This window comes from Cetorhinus maximus, chromosome 19 (genome assembly GCF_964194155.1).
Source record: "Cetorhinus maximus chromosome 19, sCetMax3.hap1.1, whole genome shotgun sequence".
In the NCBI taxonomy this organism is placed as follows: domain Eukaryota; kingdom Metazoa; phylum Chordata; class Chondrichthyes; order Lamniformes; family Cetorhinidae; genus Cetorhinus; species Cetorhinus maximus.
In genome coordinates this window covers 82,618,260-82,640,553 of record NC_135897.1, presented here as the reverse complement: position 1 = coordinate 82,640,553, position 22,294 = coordinate 82,618,260, and the positions used below count along the sequence as shown (strand labels likewise).

At 43.9% G+C, this 22,294-nt stretch overlaps 1 protein-coding gene across 1 annotated transcript in view; it reads left to right on the top strand.

Annotated features, from left to right (window-relative positions):
* Positions 1-14,621, top strand: part of LOC144693976 (WW domain-containing transcription regulator protein 1-like) — a 152,344-nt gene extending 137,723 nt beyond the window's left edge. The window contains exons 5-8 of the mRNA XM_078564259.1: positions 540-736; positions 9,529-9,674; positions 9,859-9,956; positions 10,760-14,621. Coding sequence (XP_078420385.1) covers positions 540-736; positions 9,529-9,674; positions 9,859-9,956; positions 10,760-10,965 — 647 coding nt within the window. The 3' untranslated portion in view covers positions 10,966-14,621. The remainder of the gene's footprint in view (positions 1-539; positions 737-9,528; positions 9,675-9,858; positions 9,957-10,759) is intronic.
* The last annotated feature ends 7,673 nt before the right edge of the window (positions 14,622-22,294 follow it).

Genomic DNA, 22,294 nt, shown 5'->3' with positions numbered 1-22,294 from the left:
GCAGCTCAGAGGAAAGGTCATAGCTTAAAATATGCTTTGTTCATTCTAATGACACTAAGGTGTCAGCTTGGCTCAGCTGGTAGCACTCTTACTTCTGAACGGCGGGTTAAAGTGCCACTTTTTGAGTAGCCTTTTGGAGGTGACATTAAGCTGAGGCCTGTGTGGCTGTTCCGTTGGATGCTAAAACCTCTTTGGCACTATTTGAAGAAGAGCTGGGAATTCTCCCAAATCTTCTGGCCAGCATTCCCCCGTCAACCAACATCACTTGGCTAGTTGATATTCAAGCTCAACTCTAATATTTAGCAGGCAATCTCTTGCAGTATGTTGGAGCTGATATAGCCACTTTGTGGGGATTGGGGGGGGGAGGGTCCGACATTTTAAACGGGCAGTTTCGACCTGACCTCATTTCCCAGACGCCGCGTGGTTCAGACGTATATGTGGTCGGGCAACATTGCGGGATTACAGGCAACAATTACACTGCAGCGGTATTGTCACTTTACACTCTGTAGCAGTCAAACCTTTTCCTCCTTTCTCCTCAGTGATGAACCAGCAGCAGATGACGCCAAACACCACCGTGCCCCCTCCGGTTGTGCCCTCGCCGAATTCTCGGATGGCCATGATGAACCTGTCCAGTGCCATGACGGTTCAGCAGAAGCATCAGCAGAAGATGCGGCTCCAGCAGATCCAAATGGAGAAAGAGAGGATTAAGCACCTGCAACAGGAGCTCATGAGACAGGTAGTTATTTCCCACGGTATCTCCTCTCCAAGGTTGCTCCCTGGTGCTGTTTAAAATTCCCTCTGATGCCGATGTTGGTAAATGCATTGCAGAGTTAGTGTCTTAACTGGTTGTCTTTTCTTCAGCTATAAACTGACATCTAAAATAATGACTGACTTTGGAACATACCAACATGGGGCAACAAGGTAACCTAACACTAACAAAGTAAATCAGCCCAATGCACTAATTGTCTAACTTCTATAATTTGGTGGTGTCCCATAAAAGCAAGTGGTCAGATTCTCTGAAGAAATCAGATTGTTTCGATTGTTGACTGGTTTTTGAAACTTTTTGGCAAATACGTTACTGTCTGTCATTGCAAACACGTGAAAACCAGCCTCCTCCAATTGTTTGGTAGGTAAGTGCGACATATAGGAATGAACTCTGCCATATAGAAGAATAACCTGTCATCGCTAAACCAGCTGATTCTGGCCAGAGAGGAACTTGGTTAAATTATGATTAATCTCAGCATCATCAGTTTGAGTGGTGAGAGAGGGGACAGAAAGCAACCAGGATTCTGCTCCTGATTGGGATTTAAGTGACAGGTGCTAAAACATGCAATCCCCTGGGCTTTCAAAGAGCATTCCACATATGTTGGGCTAGATGAGAGATGGTGTTGCAAGACGGCGACATCGCAGTCGACCCTGACTCCAGATTCCACTCACCTGACCTTTCAACAGCACATCCCAAACCTGGGATACTCACCACCTAGAAGGACAAGGATAGTAGGTACTTGGGGGGGCACTACAACCTTCCAGGTTCCCCACCAAGTCAACAATACTTAGATGTATATCACTACTCCTTCATCATCACTGGGTCAAAACCGTGGAACTCTCTGTCTAAAGTCCTGTGGGAGCACCTTCCCAACATGGGCTGTAGCAGTTTAAGAAGACAGCTCACCACCACTTTCTCTAAGAGAGTTAGGGTGGAAATTAACACTGGCCTTGCTTGCCCATGTCACCTAGAGTGAATAAGGAAAGATATTTGTATTTCTATGCGGTATCAGTGGGTAGTGATCAGGAGAAGGAACCCTGGTTGAATTTACCTCCATAACTCATGTATACAAGGTTTTTTAGTCGCAGAGATCGAGAACCAGAATTTCAAGGTTTCTACATTAGTTTAGCTGACCTTTCTCCACCCTGCCACACACCATGCCCGCCAAGCCCCCGCCTCAGGCCTACCATCCCCCAATTCCTTCCTGAAAGTGATCTGCAGGAATTGGAGGGGAAGAGAGGAAGAATAACAGAGTCCATCTCTAGGCAAACAAAACAAACACTTCCTGTTATCGATCTCTGTGCTACATTATCTTCAAAATAAGTCCTGTTAGGAATATGATTGTTTTTCCTGGAGGATTTCGCCTTGGCTCTCTCCACAGGAAGCAAATAATAGAGCGTTAAAGGGACAGTCAGCAGATTTGTCTAATATGTTATTCTCTGATAATTTGACAGCCAATAAATTATTGGGCAGAAATTAAAATAATCAGTTCATCTCATACATCTATCTCCCTGTCATTCTCACATTTTGTTGCACTCGCTTTCTCTGTCAATCTCACATTCTGTACCTCTCTCCCTACCTTTCCCTGATCCTCTGTCAATCTCTCAGTCTGGGTGTCTGCTTTGCTCTCTCATTTACATTCACTTGCATCAACTAAGGAGCATCCCAGTGCCTTCTGACACATACAGTTAGGAACTACTTACTCATCTAGTCAAACACCCACAGCTTGCTCACACAGCACCAATGGAGACCAGTACTTCGCTGTCTGACCATTAGTTGGTGCTGGTGGAGGTGGGGAACCTGAGGAGTAGTTGAGAAAAAGACTACAAATTTTGAATTAGAGAAAAAAAACCGGAAAGAAAGAAATCTGACCCCAGATAAAGGAAAGCGTGTGAACCATGTAAAACATGCCTGATCTAAGCCAGTATATAGGAAACTATATACCTGCTGACTGACAGGTGGGGGATAATAAGGGAGATCAGTAGCAATTGGCATGTAAGCTGTGCGCGTGCTTGTGCATGTTTTGCTTCACAGACTCCTGTATTTAGCCCAGCCTGTGTCTTCTTCAGAGGAAGAGTAACTACGCTACTGTTAGTCGATCTTAAACAGGGGTCCCTCCCACGACACAGGCGCTGTTGGTTATTTGATGATAAAGATATTTTGCTTCTTTGTCAAGTAACTCAGAAATCAACAAAAGAAAAACCCCTACTAAAATTAAATTAGTTGAACCGAGGTGTGGATCGAACTTACTGATGATGTAGAGTATGGAGTAGAATGGGCCTACATTCTCCAGCTGCCTTCCCTGGCTGCAGAGCCTAGAACTAGGAGTCGTAAGGGATCAGATATTTAGGACTGAGGTGAGGAAAAATTTCTTCACTCAGAGGGCCTGTGGATGCTCAGTCGTTGAGTATATTCAAGACTGCGATCAATATATTCTCGGAGGCTACTGCCTGAATTTTTGCTCCCGAGCTGGGAACGCGGAGTCAGGAACGTTCTCGGCTCCACAAACCCGACTCGGGGGAAAGTGTCCCGAAGCGCGTTCCAGGGGGAGTCGGATGTTAACAGGTGCAGGCCTTGCTGCCCCGGGAAGAGCTTGGACACAGCCAGAGGAAAATTCAGGGATCAGGGGATATGGGGATAGTGTGGGAACGGTGAGGTCAAAGGCCAGACATGATCTTACTGAATGGTGGAGGAGGCACAAGGAGCCATATGGCCTCCTCCTGTTCCTATTTCTCATTTTCTTAATGGAAACTAGACTCTTTCCCAAGAGGAAGGAGAGAAACCAGGAAGCAAGCTTCCATTTAAAGATGAAGATGTCACCAGCAGGCAGTCTTAGCTGAAGAGAAATTGAAATAAATCACATCAGTGAGCCTGGATTTGGAATAAAATGGGGTAGATTTTTAGTTTGTCTGATGTCGAATTGGCAGTACGTTTCCTATCTTCCAGCTTTATTCGTGTTGACTTTAATGGAAATAAAAATCAGGAGAGGCAGCTGATTCGCTATCATCTGTTTTGCGCTATCGCTTAGATGGTCTTAATCCCATTTCTGGACAACATGTTCCCCACAAAGAGAGGCCATAAGGATGTCTGGATTGGGAAAACAGCAAAACATTATTATTGATGTAGTAGGTGGCTGAGTTTCAGGCCCATTATTGGCATAGAGAAGCAGGAAATGCAATTTTTATTCATCTCACCTTATTGGCATTGGGCACAAAAATTGAATCATGTGCCAATTGTTACAAAGGCCAAACACACACTTCAGGCATCTTCCTTCCCATTGCTCTCCCAGTGGCAACGCTATTATTCATCCCCTGCTATGGTTCCCAAGTGCGTGAATCACCAATGTCAATTGAATGGAATGAATGCTTTAAAAGTGTCTTTATTAGAGCTGGCTCTGTACAATGTGGACTTGGCTGCGGTGTAGTGACAGCTCAGAAAATGGAGACACCAGCTGCGTGTCTCCAGTACGCACACTCACCACTGAACTATCTCCAGCTATAATGGCACATCACATCAACTCGTGGCTTCAAATCCGGTGTACTGGAATTTGGCCCAAGTTTATCAAAACGCATCTGATTCAAGCATTGGTTTCCTGTGAGATGGGGCAAGTAGGCTGTAGGCTAATCTCAACCTGATTACCTGGGAGTTTGATAGAATTACACTTCACAAATAATTTACAGCATAGAAACAGGCCATTCAGCCCAACTGGTCTATGCTGGCATTTCTGCTTCACACAAGCCTCTTCCCACTCCTCATCCTCTAACCCTATTAGCATAATGTTCTGTTCCTGTCTCCCTCATGTGCTTATCTAGCTTCTCCTTAAATGCATCCAAGCTATTTGCCTCAACTACCCCTTGTGGTAGTGAGTGAGGAGTAGTGAGGTTGGGTGGCCCTAATCACTCCTAATAGTTGCTAAAAGTGGTGCAATGGTAAATAGTCTGTTCAACTCAAACAGTCCACCTGAGTGTGGGACTTATGAGCTGAGTGGATAGAACTGTCACCCAGTGAGAAATTAGGGAGGAACTCGGATTTTGGGTCAGAGCTTTTAAAACCAAAATTGTAAATTTTGAGAGAGATTTTTGTCTCCTCACTTCTGCCAGGAGTATCTCACCTGAAATCCTACATACCAGAGCACTGATTTGAGAGAGGTCACCTCTAACGCACATGGTTCTTCCCTAGTGCTACCGAAGGAAGTAAAACTTGCATTTTATGTAGGGCTCAGCCACAATCTCTGGACATCCCAAAGTGCTTTCGAAACAATGGGCCTGGTTTTAATGTTGTGTAAGTCGTTGGGTTTTTAATGAGTATAAACCTCGCCCAATGAGTAACTATCAAAATGCAGTCACTCTTGTTATGTAGGTAAACATGACAGCCAATTTGTATACTGCCAGGTGACACAAACAGCAAATGAGTGAGTGACCAGGTAATCTGTTTTAGGCGGTTTTGGTTGAAGGAAGAATGTTGGCTGGGACATCAAGAGAATTCCCTTTTTTTATTGAATAGTGTCCAGGGGTCGGTTGCATCCGCTCGAGCAGATAAAACAACAGGCCCTCCCAATGATTTCTGACTCTGAGGGGAGACTGCTACCATTGGAAATGAGTTCACACGTTTTTGAAGCTCCATTAGAAAGACTGTGAAGTAAATGTTATAATTTGGCAGCCCAGGTGCAGAGCTTTGTCTGATGGGAGCACATAGCTGGAATCTGGGCACAGAGATCAGATAGGAACAGAATATGGCGTCAGCTATGAATCGGACATATTACGCCACGAAAGGTTTCATCTGAACTCATTGGGTAGTGCGGTTATCTCCAAGTCAGGAGGTCATGGATTCAAGCCAAACTCAGGATCTTGAGCACATAAATTAGGCTGACACTTTAGTACAGTACTGAAAGAATGCTGCACTGCCAGAGGTCTTGTCTCTTAGACTAAACCAAGGATATGCATGCCCTTTGAGATGGATGCAGAAGATCCTGTGACACAATTAAAAGAACAGCAGAAGATGTGTCTCATGCTCTGACTAACATTTATCCTTCAGCTGCCGCCATCAAAACAGGTATCTTATCTCATTTGATGTTTGTAGGACCTTGCTGTGTATAAATTGGCTGTTGTATTTGCTTACATGATAATAGTGACTGCACTTCAGATTAGTTGATTGTGAAGCACTTTGGATATCCTGAGGATGTGAAAAGAACTATACAAATGCAAGTTCTTTCTGTCAGTCGGGATTCAGTAGTAGCTCTCTCACCTCTAGGTCAGAAGTTTTGGGTTCAAGTTTGGCACCAGATACTTGAGTAACTAAATCTAGGCTGACACTCCAGTGCAGTACTGAGGGAGGGCTGCACTGTCAGAGGTTCTATTTTTTGGATGAGACGTTAAACTGAGGTCCTGTCTGTCCTCTCAGGTGGGCATAAAAGATAGCACGGGACCATTTCGAAGAAGAGTGGGGAAGATCTCCACAGTGTCCTGGCCAATATTTATTCCCCAACCAATGCCTTCAACCAGACAATTTGATCATGTACAATAAAAAAAAACATTGGAAATGCTCAGCAGGTCCAGCAGCATCTGTGCTGAGAAAGAAACAGAGATAACATTTCAGGTCAATGACCTGTCATCAGGACTGTTCTGACAAAAAGTCACAGAGTTGAAATATTAACTCTATTTCTCTCTCCAGAGATGCTACCAGACCTACCGAGAATTTCCAGCATTTTCTGTTTTTATTTCAGATTTCCAGCATCTGCAGCATTTTGCTTTTGTATTAACGATCTGATGGTTTATCTCATTGCTGTTTATGGGAGCTGGCTGTGTGCAAATTGGCTGTTGCATTTTCCCTACCACTACAACAGTGACTACACTATGAAAGCGCCTTGGAGCCTCTTGACATTGTGAAAGGCACTATATAAACGCAAGTCTTTCTTTCTTGAACCTCCGTGCCTATACTCACAGTACATGATCCCAGTGGAGACCATAAAACGTACATCTCGATCTAAGCATGTTCCTTTGTAAACAAATCTATTGCGCAGTGCCCATTAAATCTGGGTGGTAATATAATATTTTGAGAGGGCAGCTTATTGTGCTGGCCAGACAAGCACAGACCAGTTAGTTAAATCCAGTAAATCTACAAGCCGGAAAGTGGGAAACACCCGCCTAGACATGCCTGCAGGATGCTGTGTAGTAACCCCTACCAGGAATGGGGGAGGGGAGTGATTGGGGGGGGGGGGGAGGGGTGAGAGCAGGGGAATGACTGAGTCAAGAAAGAAAAGCCCCATTTCAAATCTTTTGCTGCCGTTTTCATTCAGGCTGCCAGAAGAAAATGCTGACTAAAGGGACTTGGCTTCTGTTGGATGACGGCAGGAAGCAGAGCCCGAGGGCTCAGGCCTGTGAGAGGGGCTTGGTTTTTTTTCTTCTCTCTCTCTTCGCTGAAGTATCAGCGGGCCTGAAACAGCAGCTACCAAGTCGGCCGTGCCCCTGCCTATTCCCGAGTGGGATGCAGCTGCTCAAAGCCGCATCAGACAGAAGAGCAAAAAGAATTCCAGGAGACCCTTTGGTGGTGATCAACTTTATTTCGAGCAATTGAGGAACTTGATGGGGCTGTTCGTTTTCCCAGTGGTACAAGGTTTAAAGGGGGGGGGAAACTGGATGTTTTTTTTTAAAAAAAAACAAAATTGTGTTCATAATTAATTTGTGCGGTGTCACAGCAGCTTGACCCCTCTCAACAGACACCTCCCCCTGTCAAAAGTCTCAATGCACCACCATTGAAATCGGTGCCCTGCAGCAAAATCTTCCACACGGCACGCAATGTTAAAAGAGGGAGTGTCACCTTAGGGACAGCTCCGCAGGCTTACACGGTGAACTATGACCCAGTTCTGTAACTTGTTTCTGAATCGCCTGTGTTTTACAAGGTGGCCCATTGACATGACATGCCACAGAGCACTGAATGGGTCTCTCCTTACATAGAAAATATCTAATCTTACATCAGTTAAAAAACAATGCTGGAAATCGCAAAGGAGAACAGAAAATGCTGAGAATTCAAAGCAGGGCAGGAGAGCAAACTCGCTTTTACACAGCACCTTTTGGGGCATCCCAAGTTGCTTCACGGGCCGAGTATTTCTGAAGTGTAGTCGCTGTTGCTGGAAATTTAGGCAGCCAATTTTCGCGCAGCAAGGCCCCATAAACTGCAGACCAGATAATGCGTTCCAGTGACGTCGTTGAGTGATAACTGTTGGTCAGAACACCAGGAATAAATCCCTCACTCTCCTTTGAAATAGTGCCATGGGACCCATGAGAGGGTCCACAATGTCTGCTGTACATCCAGGAAACAGTGAGCGCGTGGAGGAAGCCCCCCTCCCTCCATTCACTCCCCCATCAAAATTCACCCCTCCCGTAGATTCTTCTTCAAATGAACTGTGTTCTGATGGTACCGGGCAGACTTCTGTTTGCAATCTTGGACTTCCCAGCACGCAGTCACGTCCAACGTGGAGAGAACCCGGTAGGAATTGCCGCAAATTGATAGAAAAATAAAAGAAACTGCAAATGCAGGAAATCCAGAACAAAAACTTAAAACGCCCAGCCAATCTGTCTGCCTCCATGAATAGAATGGGCTGGTTAATGTCACAGATATAACCTGCTGTGTGTGTAGGGTTGCCAACTCTCCAGGGTTCTAAAGGCTAATCTCCATGAACCTGCTGCAAACGCCCTAGGAGAAAAATACTGGTAGTATGACAAATGAATTGGTTTTTCTTCGACCATTTCTATTTATTAGTGACAAAAATTCGGGAGGTTGACAGGTGGGAAAAGGCTGATTGCACGGGTGCTCAGAGGCCAGCAGTCATGTGAAGTAACCTCCAGAAATGAGTCCAAACATGGTTGGCAACCCTAGATCCAAACCTGAGATATTAAGCTGTCTTTTCTCATGCTGTAGGTATGGATGGCCCTCTGTACTGCCAGCATTTTTTTGTTCGTTGTGAAAGAGGAAGAAAGTTTTCCACAACTAATAGATATTGAGCGATAATGGTTAATAGAAACCCGAGTGCATTTTCACTTCCATTCACGTGAACAGACGGCCGATTCCCAGCATCAGTTTTACCATCGGTTGTCAAGTTGAAAATCAATCCCAGTGTCACTACAGCCAAGACTGGGCTGTTCAATCGCCAGTCATCAATAAATACTGGTGAAGAGGTTGGGGCATTATACAAGTTTCCTGTGATCAAAAAGTGTTTGGTGGCACTATAATGTTTTGATTTTTTTTCTTTATTCTTTCATGGGATGTAGGTGTCGCTGGAAAGGCCCCAGTATTTGTTGCCCATCCCTAATTGCACCTCGAATCAAATGGCTTGCTGAGCCATTTCAGAGGGGCAGCTAAGAGTCAACCACATTGCTGGGGGTTGGAGTCACATGTAGACCAGACCAAGTAAGGGCGGCAGATTTCCTTCCCTAAAGGGACATTGGTGAACCAGATGGGTTTTTGCAACAATCGATGATAGTTGTCATGGTCACCATCACTGAGACTAACTTTATAGTTCCAGATGTTATCAATTGAATTTAAATTCCATTACTACTCCGCCACTGTGTGAGCGTGTATGTGTGTGTGTGTGTGAGCGTGTTTCTGCGTGTGTGAAGGAAAATGGTCTGTCAGATTACATTGGCCTTTATAAGCTGACTGAGTCAGAGGCCCACAAGCTTTAAGCGTGACTTGTTCCTGTTTAAATGGGCGTTTTTTTTTTCTCGAGGGTTGACATTTGGTTACAGCGTTTGTATTTCTTTCAGGAAAAGGCATTGTATAATCAGATCCCCAATCAGATTCCCATTGAATCGGATAACATCTCCACAGCCCAGAATGCAGTCTCTACACCGACTATGACACAGGAGATGCACGCCATCACAAATAATGGCTCCGACCCCTTCCTCAGCAGGCAAGTTTGTGTTTTAATTCACAGGACAGGAATAACAGAATCAGCTGAGACTGACCTTTTTTTATGCCAGAGACTTTGATTTAACACCATGTTAATAACAGGCTTCCCTTTCTCTTCCACCTACCCCCTTCCACCACTCCACCCGCCACCACCATCACCTTTCCCTGCTGATTTTCATACACAGTGGACCGTACCATTCACGGCAGGCAAGTGCAGACAGTGGTTTAGGATTAGGAAGGACACCTGAAGACTTTCTGGGTCACGTGGAGGAAATGGATACAGGTGAATTCAGAGCAAACAAGGCTCATTTTCTTTCTTGACTATAATACCGGACTTGGCGAATGTATGATAAATCAATGCCGTTGAATCTTAAAACGGGTAACTAATTAATTTTTAAAATTCTTTGGTGTAAAGTGCGCATTAAAAAAAATCCCACAATTTCTGAACCTACCCGTTCAAGCGACACAATGTAATCAAAAAGAGAGACCAATTCAAACAAACAATTAGCGCCAGGAGGTTATCTTCTAACATATGCTGAATATCTCTATTTGAGGTAGGTGGACTGTATTTGGCATGGTAGGTACCTAATAATCCAAAAGCCTGCACCGAGAATTCAGTATAATGTAAAAGAGGGGGAATGGTTTAATTCATTAGAATTCTTTACAATGTGAGTGAATGGGAAATGGTTTGGTCATTGGAGTTCAACACAATGAAAGTGAATGGTAAATAGGTTAGCCCATATTCATTCTGTAGAAAGGAAGTGAATGGGGATTAGATTGGTTAATTGGATGTTTATAGATTTTCTGGTCTGTACAGCGCAGTTCCAAATTGGGCAGTCCACTTACCCACTGAGTCATTGGAAGAACTAGAGGTTTGAAAGAAGCAAATTATGCCATCCTCAGGATATCCCAACATGTTTCGCAACCAATGTTATGTAGCCGAACGTGTTTGGTAGGTTTGTTATATCTGCTATTTTTAAGGTAGATGGTGTGGGTTGTTGTAGTTGTGCTAAAGTTTGAAGTGTGAAGTATGTGTGCTAACATTTCTGTGGATCCCCAAATAAGCCCAAAATACTTTACCCACAGGAGACATGGGGCAAACCGCTATGACTGCAAATCAACCCAGTCGCTTCCCTGACTTCCTGGACTCCCTGCCTGGAACCAACGTGGATCTCGGGACCCTGGAAGGCGAAGACCTAATGCCAAGCCTGCAGGAGCCCTTCGGATCGGACATCTTGCCTGACGTGGAGTCCAGTCTCAACCCTAAAGAGACTTTCCTCACTTGGTTGTAAGCACTTCAGGAAGTTCAAGGAAGAAAGAAGGAGAGAAAGAAAACTAAAATAAAAATTGAGACAGTTACCTTTTCTGCTTGGATTAGAGGCAAAGTGCCTCAAGTAGTGCTTTTTGTTTGCCTGATGACTCTTACGCTCTCCCCTACACCCCAAAGTGGTATATGCTTGTCATTTAAATAAAGAAAAGGCGGCTAGCAGTACTTTATATGAACTATATTCTTGAACTATCTCAATGTCTTTGACCTTCCACGTATTCATGGGATTAACCTCTCTAGTAGAAGATCAAAGATTTCACTGCTTATCCTATTTTGCATGGCAAATTGGATGATTTTTTTTGTCCATTATTATAATATTATTATATTATTAGCAGCCAAAAGGAAGATGAAAATGAGCCAAAGAGACTAGCAGTTTGTTCTTTCTTGTGTAATAGCATGGCTGAAGTCTGTTTGGTTCAAAGTTGAAAGAAACACATTGGGGAAGGGGGTGGGGGTGAGTTGGGGGGCGGGAGGGGGGGGATTTAATGCAAATAGCCGTGGTGACATTTATCAGAAGAACAAAGTGATACCAAACACTTATCATCTATTTAACACAAACAGAGCTTTAAAATTGTTTGTACTGTTCAATATCAAAAGCAAACTGTACAAAGAATGGCCAGGTTTGGAGCATGGGTTTTGGTCATCGTGACAATGATTAGTAGCCATTTGCACATAGGGCACCATTGTACTCTTGGTGGTTCATGCTGCAGTTCTATATTACTCTATTGTATACTATTACTTAATTCTCATGGCCTAGATGCCAATGTTGGCAGTGTCAGTAGACGCAGGTTTGCTGCATTCACACAGCATTCCTTTGTCCGCTAAATTTAGCGGAGGTGTTAAACCATTTAAAGCAAACAGCTTTTAATGCCTCTGTAGAAACATGGATAGGGAAACATGGTATGAACAAGCTGAGTCCCCTAATATCACCTTCATTAGCTTCTAAGCTCATATCTTTTCAAAGCTTTGAGATTATAATGTAGCTAAATTTAATTATATACCCTAATAGTTTATGTTATGTTACGTGCTGTAAAAATAGATTTTGCAAAAAAAAACTACCACATTTTTATTGAGTGGCTATTTAGTTCATTTTTTTTAAAAAAAAACTTTTTTTTAATTATTATCATAATGACACTTGGATTTTGGATTTTTATCACATCACTACTCAAATTGTTATACTTTATAAAAAAAAAAGGAACGGGATCCTTTTTTTGTCGGTTCTTAAGTGAGAATTGAAAACAGTAATGGATTGGGGCAGGTTCGGGGTAGAATGAGATGTGTTGTGTAAGATGGGTGTGGAAAGGAATGGTGCGATGGGTCATGGCTGAAGATCCATACCTCTTGATGTGCAGCACAAAGGAGGTTGCCCAATCCCGCTTGATGAACAAGTAACTTTTCCCACAGGGAGAGTGCACCGGGGGCGGGGTGTGGGAGGGGGGAGGGGGGGTGGAGGGGGTGTGGGGAGGGGTGCCGACCTGTACAAAATGATTTTTTGGCATAATCAACAACTTAAATGACAAAAGGTGAGGTTAGACTTGATAATGCAGTTTGTATCACGCAGTGCTCACCAAACGTGACAAGTTGCAGTGTATGGAGCTATATTAAATGTTTGTGGTCATTTTGTTGGCTGCTCTTTCTCAGTCTTCAGGTGAGTGCCCAGCTTTCACAATCCTTGTGAGTCCTGTGCATGGAATTAACAGGCGCCATTTTAACACTCTTCCACTCACCCCTTTTATTTCAGAAAAAAAAATTATTGTTGAGGAGTTACAGAAAGGTTTCTGATTGGGAAATATAGAACAGATAATGATGCAGAATTGAATGGAGAAAAGCAATGAACTTAGTTTACCCCACAAGCCACTATACTCTGTACCAGTTAACACTGTGGCTTATATGTGGATCCGTCTCTAAATAACATGTCCCAGGAACAGGCAACACTCAGTGAATAAACAGGAGATTTAAGCAAAATTTTTTATTGATATTTGAAGGTGGATCAGGTAGTTGACTGTTTATTCCTGCTGAAATATCATATCATCTTGACCTTGGCATATTGCGGAAATTCTCTTGCCTTGATTCCACATGTTTTTGAAGGGATGTGATTTTGGGTTGTGTGGAGGGCTAGGGGTGCGAGTAGCTGGATGGAGCTCCTTATGGTAGTGAAGGTTTGCAGTCTTAGAGGAAGGAGTTAGGACATTAACCCTTCTCAACCACCTAATATTCATGTGGCCATTTGTGGGAGTGATGTTGGAGAGAGGTCAACTCTTCACCTGAAGGAGAACAGGTGTAAAACAATTTGGGATAAGGAAACTGTCCTCATCTCTTTAATATAATTTTAATTTATCAACATCCTTCAGATTTTGGAGGCCCTTTCCTTGTAGCATTGGCACCCGATCTGAATTTTTCTAAAAAAAACAAGCTTTGAACTTAATGTGAGTTGAGTGAATTGCACTTTTAGACTTTATTAGTTGAGCAGTTTCTATTGTGGCCAGGATTCCTGCAAATCGGCTGACTTTTTAGCATCTTTACCAAACTCTGTTCACGCTACAGCAATATTATTGTACACTCAAATACAGGTGGTGAGGAGGATCTTTGTAGCAAATACTCAAAATCTGAGCCACTGAGGGAGTGGCATCAAAATCTGGTTTGACTTCCTCTCTGGTGGTAGTTGGCCAAAGGGATTGGCATTTATCCAAAGGGTTTGGCTGCAGTGACCATTACCTCACAACTAGTCTAATGAATGGAGTGCAATATTTATCACAGCTGTTAGTGTATGGGCAAAATCTTTGCATCACCTCTATACAGGGTTGTCAACTCTCCAGGATCGGCCTGGAATCTCCAGGAATTGAAGATCAATCTCCAGGAGACCGCTGTGTGCAATCCTGGAGAAAAATCATCGGGACGTTAAAAAAGATTGTTTTTTTTTGTCATTTTCTTTGAACGTTTTTCTTTACCAGATATAAAAACATTGAAAATGGGGAAAAAGGAAAGGCTGTTTGGCTGACAAGTCAAGCATCATCCTGAACAATGAGTCTCTTTGCTTTCCAACAGGCGTAGGAAGGCAGTCCATCACAAGGATGGATGTGTTGGCTGACTAATGACTGGAGCGTGGGGGCAAGCCATATGATGAAACCTCCAGGAATACATTTAATCACAGTTGTCAATCCTATCTCTAATGATGAACTGCATGGAAGGTTAGATTTGGAAAATAGGAATGTGCAAGGGAACAGATGAGAAAGCTGGGATAATAACATTTTGCATATAAATATTGCAGAAGAGTGGAAGAAGTACAGAACTTGAATGCAACTCAGGCAAGATTTGCTTGCTTGAATGTGTTTGAGCTTCTGTGAACCTCTTCAACTAAATGGGATGATTACTTTAAAATATGTTACTTCTAGTACAATATGAACCTATTCATAGATAGCTCAATCTATTCATTAAGTGTGAAAGTGTATCATGTATGTGTCCTTATTTTTTGAACTTGGGTTATTTTGTACTGAAATGTATTGAGCATTGCATATAGCAGGGTACGCATACAGATTGTATGTAAACAGTTCAGTTCTGGTTTAAATCCTTGAAGTCTTGTACAACAAGCTTTTAAAAAAAAATAAATATAATTGGATTTTATCTTTTATGAGTGTTGTGTTTTTATTTTACATTTCGCCTATCCTGCTTCGGATTTAAAAAAAAACTTGCTTCATTAAATCTCACCATGGCCTTGCTCCACTCTAGCTCTGTCACTTCCTCCAACTCCGTACTAAGCTCATGTCCTGCGCTCTGAGTCAGCATGTTCTGAGCCCTAACATTGCAGGTTTGGGCCTACCTCCAAAGACTTGAGCACAAAATGGATGCAGACACTCCCATTCAGTACAAAGGGAGTGCTGCACTGTCAGAGGTGCCGTCTTTTTTTAAGATGTTAAGCCGAGGTCCCTTTGCCCATTCAGGTGGATGTGAAATATTCCGTGGCACTATTTCTAAGAAGAGCAAGGGAGTCCTGCCCAATGCTTATTGCTCAACCACCGCCTACACTAGGTTATCTGGTCGATTACCCTTTGTGGGAGCTTGCAAATTGGCTGTTGTGTTTCTTACATTACAACAGTGAATGCACTTTAAACTGCTTCCTTGTTTGCTAAGCACTTTGGGATGATCTGAGGTCATGAAAGGCATGATAAAAATGTGAGTCTTTCTTTCTCTTTGAACTTTGAGCATACTGTACGTCTCTGCACACACAGCCCCCAGGTCCAACCCCAGTGGAAGGTAAAAGCAAAACCTTTGATCCCACCCCCCCCACTTAAACAGCTTATATTTCACCACATTTCTATTTCTCTTTAGTTCTGATGAAGAGCCATAAGGACTCGAAACGTTAACTCTGTCTTCCTCCTCACAGATGCTGTCAGACTGAGTTTTTCCAGCAATTATTGTTTGTGTTCCAGTGGGAGGTCCTTTAGTCATCAGCACTGCTGCATTCTCTTCTTAAACCTCCTCTACTGTGCTATATCTTCCCTCTCTTCCAAAGGTCTTCCAAAAACATTCAGCTCTTTGGCCAAACTTAGTTTTATTCTCAGGATATAGGTGACACTGGCGCAGCTAAATTTATTACCCATCCTCACTGTTCCGAGGATATTTGGGCCAAAATATTTATGGGGAGGCATTGGCAGGGACAAGGGCTGTGGGAGAGGGGGTTGTAGTGGCCAGAATACACACATCTGCTGTATTTATTTCCTCTGTTTCCTAACCATTGGCTAGATTGGCTGGCTGTTGGGCTGGAAAACCTATACAGGAAGGCTGCTGGACAGGGAGGAGAGAGAGGGTGAGGGAGAGGTGGGGCAGGGTTGGAGAGGTCATGAATAGGCCGGTGGGGGGAGGGGGGGCGGGGAATCACAAGTTAAGGAGGAGCTTCGGATTGTGGGTCGAAGGAGATTGTAGGGTGGGTGAAGGGATCACAGATCTGAGGGGAGATCACAGGGCTGAGGATCACTCTTTAACAGGAGTTTGGATTGTGGGACAGGAGGGCACAGGTGGGTTTGGATCGTGGGTCGGAGGGGGATCAAGGCAGATTCGATCACTCCTTAAGGAAGATTTGGCTTGCGGATGGGAAGAGATTGTGGGGTGGGGGGACAGTTTTCGACCGCCTAGAATAGGTGAATGTGTTTCCCCCTGGCTAGATGTGCATTCTCATCCCTTCCTCCTCCCTTCTGTGAGGAGATTTAGACTCCTCCTGAGTGACTGTAGTAACACAGTGCGCAACCATAACCTTATTAGTGGCATAGGCACGAGGCGTCATATTGTCGGCCTCCACCTTCGCTCCCAGCGGCAGTTCTGAGTTTCTGCGCTCTGTTGCTAATCGCGAAATGGCAGGAGATGGATGGCAGGTTAGCCCCCGTTAAAGGGAATCTTACATAACGTTACATAAGGGAGGATTTTCCCCTCATCGGGTTGGTGGGCCCGGTGGGTGGGCCCAGGAGCGGCCGAGAAATGGTTCGCTGCCCACGATTGGACCCTGACCGCGATTTCACGCTGGCTGGCCAATTAACAGCCGGCCAGTGTGAAACGGGCGCTGAGCGCCTCAGCGCTGCCGGGATGGGGCGGGTGCGGAAGGAGCGTCAGCGCTAAAGTTGGCACGGGTGCGGGGGCGCACTCACCGAAAGCTCCCTGAAGGCACAGAGCTGCCTCAGGGACCTGAAGAACTTAAAAATTAAAAATAAAGATTTGAAGAATAAGGGAAACGCCCCCACATGTGACTCTGTCACATGAACAGGGACATAAGAACAGAAGAAATAGGAGCAGGAGTGGGACATTCGGCCCCTCAAGCCTGCCCTGCCATTCAATAAGATCATGGCTGATCTGCCCCAGGCCTCAACTCCTCATAGACCTCAACTCCCCGATATGTCAAAAATCTACCTACCCCCTCTTTAAATACTTTTGTGATCTGGCCTTCACAACTCTGAGGTAGAGAATGCCAGACATTCACTACCCTCTGAGGGAAGAAATTCCTTTGCATCTCAGTTTTAAATGAGCGTCCGCTTATTCTGTAACAATATCCCCTAGTTGGAGATTCCCCCACTAGTGGAAACATCTTTTCAACATTTATCCTTCCTTTAAAACCCTTTGATGCAGGCCATCAGGTCCTGGTGACTTATCTGCCTTTAGTCCCATTTAGTTTGTCAAATACTTTGGCCTTCACGTTAGAGACTGTTACAAGATCTTTCCTCCCATTAGCTCCTTGCTTATCTGATATCATTGGACTGTTTATAGTGTCCTCCACCGTGAAGACCGATGCAAAATATTGATTTAAATTATCTGCCGTTTCCCTGTTCCCCATTATCAATTCTCCAGTTGCATCCTCCAATGCTCACTTTAGCTACTCCCTTTCTTTTTATATATCCGTAGAAGCTTCTCCTGTTTGTTTTTATATTTCTTGCCAATTTACTTTTAATTTTCACTATCAATTTTCTCCCTCTTTATGAGCTTTTTAGTCACCCGCTGCTGGTTCCTAAAAAATTCCCAATCCTCTGGCCTACCACTAGTTTTCGCCGCTTTGTGTGCCTTAGTTTTTGATTGGATACTCTCCTTGACCACCTTTGTTAACCACGGGTGCTTCACCCTTCTCATCGAGACCTTCTTTTTGACCAGGATAAATTTTTGCTGAACGCTATGAAATATCTGCTTAAGTGTCTGCCACTGCTCATCCACTGACATTCCCCTTAGTCTATTTTCCCAGCCTGTTTTAGACAACGCTTTCTTCATACCTCTTTAATTGCCCTTACTTAAGTTGAGGACACTGGTTTGAGACCTGAATTGCTTGCCCTCAAAGTGAATTTAAAATTCTACCATGTTGCGATCATTACCCCCTAGAGAATCCTTATCTACGAGATCTCTTATTAATCCTATCTCATTACACATTACTAGATTTAAAATAGCCTGTTCCTGGCTGGTTTCTGCAACATATTGCTCGAAGAAACAATCCCTGATGCACTCTACAAATTCGTTTTCCATGTTACCCCTGCTAACTGGATTTGCCCAGATTAGAAGCAGATTAAAATCACCAATAACAATTGTAGCGCCCTTTATATACACCTCCATTATTTCCAGATTTATACTTTGTCCTACAGTGAGGCAACTCTTTGGGGGACTATGTAGACAACTCCCACCCGTGACTCCTTCCCCTTGCTATTCCTTATTTCACCCAAACTGATTCCACATCATAATCTATTGCACCTATATCACTAATCACCACTGCACTGATACCTTCCTTTATTAACAAAGCTACCCCACCTCCTTTTCCTTTTTGCCTATTTTTCTGGAACATCGAATACCCTTGAATATTGAGTTCCCAGTCTAAGTCACCCTGCAACCATGTCTCTGTAATAGCTATCAAGTCATATCCATTTATTTCTATTTGTGCCGTCAACTTACCTATCTTGTTACAAATTCTGCGTGCCTTCAGATAAAGAGCCTTAAGCTTTGACTTTTTATCATTATTACTCATTCTGGTTCTAATTTCTGTTGCAATCTTCTGCTTATATTTTCTGCCCCTTCCTGTCTCGCTTTGATTATTGTTCACCTCTTCACTACCCTGCACCTCTGCTCTCTCGATTATTTTTGATTTAAATTTCCCTTCAATTGAACCCTCCCCCCCAACTAATTAGTTTAAAGCTCTATCTACAACCCTAGTTACACGATTCGCCAGGACACTGGTCCCAGCATGATCTAAATGAAGCCCACCCCAACGGAATAGCTCTCTCCTTCCCCGGTACTAGTGCCAGTGCCCCATGAATCAGAACCCATTTCTCACACACCAATCTTTGAGCCACGTTTTTATCTCCCCAATCTTATTTACCCTACCCCAATTTTCACATGGCTCAGGTTGTAATATGGAGATTATTACCTTTGTAGTTCTGCTTTTTAATTTAGCCCTGAGCTGCTCATAGTCCCTCAGCAGAACCTCTTTCCTAGTCCTTTCTATGTCATTGGTACCTAGATGGTCCACAACAACTGGATCCTTCCCCTCCCACTCCAAGCTCCTCTCCAGTCCAGAAGAGATGTTCTTAACCTTGGCACCAGGTAGGCAACGCAGCCTTCGGGACTCTCAGTCTTTGCTGCAGAGAGCAGTATCTATTCCCCTAACTGTGCTATCGCCTATTACTACTGCATTTCTCTTTTCTCCCCCCACTTGAATGGTGCTCTGTACCATGCTGCTGCGGTCAGTTCACTCGTCCTCCCTGCAGTCTGTGCCTTCGCCCACACCGGGAGCAAGAACCTCACACCTATTGGACAAGGGCACAGGCTGAGGCTCCTCCAAAGCTAAATTCTGGACCCCCATTTCTGTCTCACTCGCAGTCACACCCTCCTGTCCCTGACCATGGACCAAATTTGATGTAATTAATCTAAGGGGTGTGACTGCCTCTTGAAACACAGTGTCCAGGTAACTCTCCCCCTCCCTGATGTGTTGCAGTATCTGCAGCTCGGACTCCAGTTCATTAACTCTGAGCCGAAGTCCCTCGAGCAGCCAACACTTGCTGCAGATGTGGTCACAATGGATCGCACCGATGTCCACCAGCTCCCACAAACGACAGCTGCAACACATCACCTGCCCAACCATCTCGATTCTATTTAATTAATTAATTTGGATGTTAAATATTTTAAAAGTGAATTTCTTAACTGTACTCTTCAGCTGTAATAATGTCTCCTGATTTAAACCACTTGGCCAGTCAAAAGAGATAACCACCAATCACCTACATGTTTTCCTGTGACGTCCCGGCTCTCCTCCCGTTGTTTTAAACTGTAAAAATCCTGACTTTCCTCTCGTTGTTTTAAACTGTAAAAATCCCGGCTCTCCTCTCATTGTGTTAAACTGTGAAAATCCTGACTTTCCTCTCACTGTTTTAAACTGTGAAAATCCTGACTTTCCTCTCACTGATTTAAACTGTGAAAATCCCGGCTCTCCTCTCATTGTTTCAAACTGTAAAAATCGCGGGTCTCCTCCCATTGTTTTAAACTGCGAAAATCCTGGCTCCCCTCTCGCTGTTTTTAACTGTGAAAATTCCGGCTCCCCTCTCACTGTGCTAAACTGTGAAAATCCCGGCTCTCCTCTCGTTGTTTTAAACTGTGAAAATCCCGGCTCTCCTCTCGCTGATTTAAACTGTGAAAATCCCGGCTATCCTCTCAATGTTTTAAACTGTGAAAATCCCGGCTCCCCTCTCGCTGTTTTTAACTGTGAAAATCCCGACTCTCCTCTCACTGTTTTAAACTGTGAAAATCCCGGCTCCCCTCTCGTTGTTTTTAACTGTGAAAATCCCGGCTCTCCTCTCACTGTGTTAAACTGTGAAAATCCTGGCTCTCCTCTCGTTGTTTTAAACTGTAAAAATCCCGGCTCTCCTCTCGCTGTTTTAAACTGTAAAAATCCCGGCTCTCCTCTCGCTGTTTTAAACTGTAAAAATCCCGGCTCTCCTCTCACTGTGTTAAACTGTGAAAATCTTGGCTCTCCTCTCGTTGTTTTAAACTGTGAAATTCCCGGCTCTCCTCTCACTGTTTTAAACAGTGAAAATCCCGTCTCTCCTCTCACTGTGTTAAACTGTGAAAATCTTGGCTCTCCTCTCGTTGTTTTAAACTGTGAAAATCCCGACTTTCCTCTCGCTGTTTTAAACTGTAAAAATCCCGGCTCTCCTCTCGCTGTTTTAAACTGTGAAAATCCCGTCTCTCCTCTCGCTGTTTTAAACTGTAAAAATCCCGGCTCTCCTCTCATTGTTTTAAACTGTGAAAATCCCGGCTCTCCTCTCGCTGTTTTAAACTGTAAAAATCCCGGCTCTCCTCTCATTGTTTTAAACTGTGAAAATCCCGGCTCTCCTCTCGCTGTTTTAAACTGTAAAAATCCCGGCTCTCCTCTCATTATTTTAAACTGTGAAAATCCCGGCTCTCCTCTCGCTGTTTTAAACTGTAAAAATCCCGGCTCTCCTCTCATTGTTTTAAACTGTGAAAATCCCGGCTCTCCTCTCGCTGTTTTAAACTGTGAAAATCCCGGCTCTCCTCTCGCTGTTTTAAACTGTAAAAATCCCGGCTCTCCTCTCATTGTTTTAAACTGTGAAAATCCCGGCTCTCCTCTCACTGTTTTAAACTGTAAAAATCCCGGCTCTCCTCTCATTGTTTTAAACTGTGAAAATCCCGGCTCTCCTCTCGCTGTTTTAAACTGTAAAAATCCCGGCTCCCCTCTCGCTGTTTTAAACTGTGAAAATCCCGGCTCTCCTCTCGCTGTTTTAAACTGTAAAAATCCCGGCTCTCCTCTCATTGTTTTAAACTGTGAAAATCCCGGCTCTCCTCTCACTGTTTTAAACTGTAAAAATCCCGGCTCCCCTCTCGCTGTTTTAAACTGTGAAAATCCCGGCTCTCCTCTCACTGTTTTAAACTGTAAAAATCCCGGTTCTCCTCTCATTGTTTTTAAACTGTGAAACCAGCCCGTGGATGAGGTTTTGCAAAAAATGCAAAGGTTGCCTGGCCTATTTGTCCGCCCGCCCACTGTAAGGTTGGATGGGCAGCGAAAAATTCAACTTAACTACCAGCTCAAGGGCCTTAATAGGCCTCTTAACTGTCAGTGAGCACCCTGCCGACTCTTGCAAGGACCTGTGTACCAAAATATCACGCGCTATTTCACGCTCGGGCGTGTGGGGTGCATGCCCACACACTGAGCTGCAAATCCTGTCCAGAGGCTGGACAGCAAGGAAACAGGCCATTGGGCCCAACTGGTCCATGCTGATGTGAACACTCTACCTGAGCATCCTCCTCAATTCATCCCATCCTATCAGCATGACTTTCTATTCCTTTGTCCCTCATGTGTTTATTTAGATTCCCTTTAAATGCATCTATTCTATTTGCCTCAACCACTCTATGTGGTAGCAAGTACCATGTTCTAACCGCTCTCTGCCTAAAGGAATTTCTCCTGCATTGCTTATTGGATTCATTAGCGATTATCATACATTTAAAACTCTTAATTCTGGTCTCACCTGCAATCTTCCCCAAGCTCACCCCATCAAATCCCTTCATAATTTAAAAGATTTCTATTCGGTCACCCCTCAGCTGTGTCAGAGGGGAAAGAGCCTCAGCCTGTTCAGTCTTCCCTGATAATTATAAACTCTCAATTCTGGTATCATCCTTGTAAATCTTTTTTGCACTTTCCCCAGTGCTTCCATATCCATTTTACAATACGAAGACTAGAACTGTGCACAGTACACTCATGTCAGGCTGTAACTCTGTTATATTAAGGAGGATATAGGAGTGTGGATGCACTAATGGCTACACTAAACAAT